At 42.5% G+C, this 3063-nt stretch overlaps 1 protein-coding gene across 1 annotated transcript in view; it reads right to left on the minus strand.

Annotated features, from left to right (window-relative positions):
- Window positions 1–2496: 2496 nt before the first annotated feature.
- B3GALTL (beta 1,3-galactosyltransferase-like) overlaps window positions 2497–3063 on the minus strand; it is a 100847-nt gene continuing 100280 nt past the window's right edge. The window contains exon 14 of the mRNA XM_006832036.1: window positions 2497–2664. Within this exon, the coding sequence (XP_006832099.1) occupies window positions 2497–2664 (168 nt within the window). The remainder of the gene's footprint in view (window positions 2665–3063) is intronic.

Below are 3063 nucleotides of genomic sequence, written 5' to 3' on the forward strand. Positions count from 1 at the left end.
GCAGCAATTAAAATGCCATGAACAGTACAAACTACAAAAAAAAAAAAAAAACAGATTCAGAAAACACACGCAGGTAATTTTGGAGGTACACCTTTAAAACCCTGCACTCATTCAGAAATGGATTCTCATAAACAAGGTTAATGAAAAGCACTTCACATTTTCTTATTTTTAAAAGGCGTTTATTTATTCTACCGAAATTATTTTGTTGCTACGGTGTGCCAACGAGTTGGTTCCAATTCACAGTGACCCTAAATAGGGTTTCCAAGGAGCAGCTGGTAGATTTGAATGGTTGACCTTGTGGTTAGCAATTCAATGCTCATCCTACAGCATCAAACCAAGACACCAAAATGAGTTTACCCAAATCAAAAACCAAACCTGTTGTTGTCAAGTCTAGCCTCCTCTTAGCAACCCTACATGTCAAAATAGGACTGTCACAGGGTTTTCTAGGCTGTCACCTGTGTGGGAGCACACAGACACATCTTTCTCCCGCCGAGTGCCTGAGGGATTCGAACCACTGACCTTTCGGTTACCAACTGAAGGCATTAACCACTGTGGTACCAGGGAGTCCTAAAACTAAGACATATCAATATCAAATTTTATGCAAATGCTTTTATAAAACTGAATTGTAGAATAATTTTTAAAACATTAAAATGAAGTGCTTTTTATATACTGATCATTGTTGTTGTTAAGTGCCATCAAGTTGGATCGGACTCATAGTGACCCAGTATAGGGTTTCTGAGGAGCGACTGGTGAGTTTGAACCGCCATCCTTGTGGTTCAAATCCACCTTAAAGTCCTGCGCTTATCCTACAGTGCCACACCAGGACTCCTGCTCTGTGTGAAATCACTATATACAGGCAGCTACCAAATTACAAATAAATTCCTAAATCTGCCTGGAAGTCAGTTTGTACATGATTTAGAACAGTTAGGTACAGCTCTCTTACCTAACGTCATTTAGTCAAAAATGGTTCTCTTCATGTGTAGTATATAGAGTACCTTCAGCTGTATAAAAAAATATGGATGAAATGCTTCCAGGTAACACTAAGATTAAAATATTGAGTGTAGCAATATAGTCATAATAATGGTGAACTGTATGCACCCTGAATTTCTAATGTAACACATTCACAAGGGTCAGTCTGTAACTACAGGATGTCCATAAATCGATGTTTGTCACCCGAGGGCTGCCTGTATAAAAAATGCAATTTGAAAGTTAGAACTGGTTCAACATGCTACATTCAAACTCCCTTCTTTAAGGAGCCCAAAGACACTGCCAAATCAACATGCGGCCCATTCATGAGAGTTTGGTGGTGCGCTAGGAGATTTATTACGAATCAGGAGACAGCCATTAGTAACATTCCAAGAAACTTCTCAGTGAAACATCAGTTGGCACTTTCATTCACATCCTGAGACATACACAGAGTTGACCGGAATAAAAACTTTCACCATTGCATGGAAGGATGATGGGCATCTCTTCTGGCAGCATCTAGCACATGTGGGGTGTAAGTGGGCCATAAAGAGGGCTTTGAGGTGAAACAAAACTCAGATGAACTCCAAAGAAAGGGAGATGTTACTGACCATCTTTCATTCTCCTTTTATGAAGAGTCAGAATATAACAACTGTGATTACAGATTTCAGAGGACTTCATATCTAGACTTTGGTGATGCTTACAGACTGGCTCTTTAGGACAGTGATAATCTTACTAAGTTCCCAGGAAATAATTTTCAATATTAATACTATGGTTTCAAAGTTTGTGTTGTTGTTATTGTTAGATGGCACCAGCCCGCTCTGACTCAGTGACCCCATGCACAACAGAACACATCGCTGCCCAGTTCCTGTGTCATCCTCGCCATTGTTGTGATGTTGAAGCTGCATGTTGTAGCCATTGTGACAACCCACCTTGTTGGGAGTGTCTCTTTTATGCTGACCTTCCACTTTACCATGTACGATGTTCTTCTCCCGGGACTGGTCTCTCCTGATAATATGTCTAAAGTACGTGAGATGAACTCTCGCCATCTTGGCTTCTAAGGAGCATTCTGGCTGTACTTCTTCCAACAGAGATCTGTTTGTTCCTCTGGCAGCCCATGTTCTTTCAATATTCTTTGCCAACATCTTAACAAAGGACTTGCACACTTTTTCATTTGTCTACAGAATGACTGTCGGTCAAGTCTAACAGAATCTTCCTTACAATGAAGAGAGGAGACAGAAGAGGGACTTCTGGGAGTCATAAAGCCACTGGATTACACAGCTTGAACACACACCGCTGTGTAAGACAATAACAGTGTAACTCAAATGCAAGCGATTTTCCCAGGGAAAAACACAATCTCTGCGCCATTTTATAACTCCATTTCTTCTCCCCTTAAAACCAATCCCCAAACAACCGAATACATCACTTCCACGTGAGGGAGGAGAGCATCAATGTGTGGAAAGACTGAAGGAGGCCATGACACTGTGATCTGGTCCACTCCCTGCCCAGTGATGTCCACAGTGCCCCCGTACTTCATAACTCCTCTTTAGCGTGCACCCGAGTCTCCTGGGCAGCTCCGTCCTCCTCACTGGGCGCCAGCCACGTGAAATACACCTTCACGGGGTCGATGTTCCAGTGTTTATGGAATGAGATGGGAATCTGGTGAGCAAGGTAATCTTGCGGGTAGTCCACTGGCCGAGCCTATGGGAAGAAGACACATGATTAGAGAGCTGTTCCCCTCAGATTGGTTTTAGGATTTATGAAGCAATTGCTCAGTGTCAATATCTGATATCAGTTATGGCAATCGAGTGGAACACGGGTTGCAATGATTAAGGGCTCAGTTGTTAACTGAAAGGTTGGTCGTTCGAACCTACCAAGCAGCTCCATGGGACACAGACCTGGTGACCAGCTGCCATAGAGATGACAACCTAGGAAACCCTGTGGGGCAGTTCTCCTCTATTACACCAGGGGGCGCTGTGAGTGCATGATATATAAGAGTATATTGGCTGAAAGCAGAGAATATCAGAAGGATGTTTACCTGTGCTTTATTGACTACGCAAAGGCTTTTGATTGTGTGGATCATGACAAGCTATGGACAAC

Source organism: Chrysochloris asiatica, unplaced genomic scaffold (genome assembly GCF_000296735.1).
Source record: "Chrysochloris asiatica unplaced genomic scaffold, ChrAsi1.0 scaffold00005, whole genome shotgun sequence".
NCBI classification, from domain to species: Eukaryota; Metazoa; Chordata; class Mammalia; order Afrosoricida; family Chrysochloridae; genus Chrysochloris; species Chrysochloris asiatica.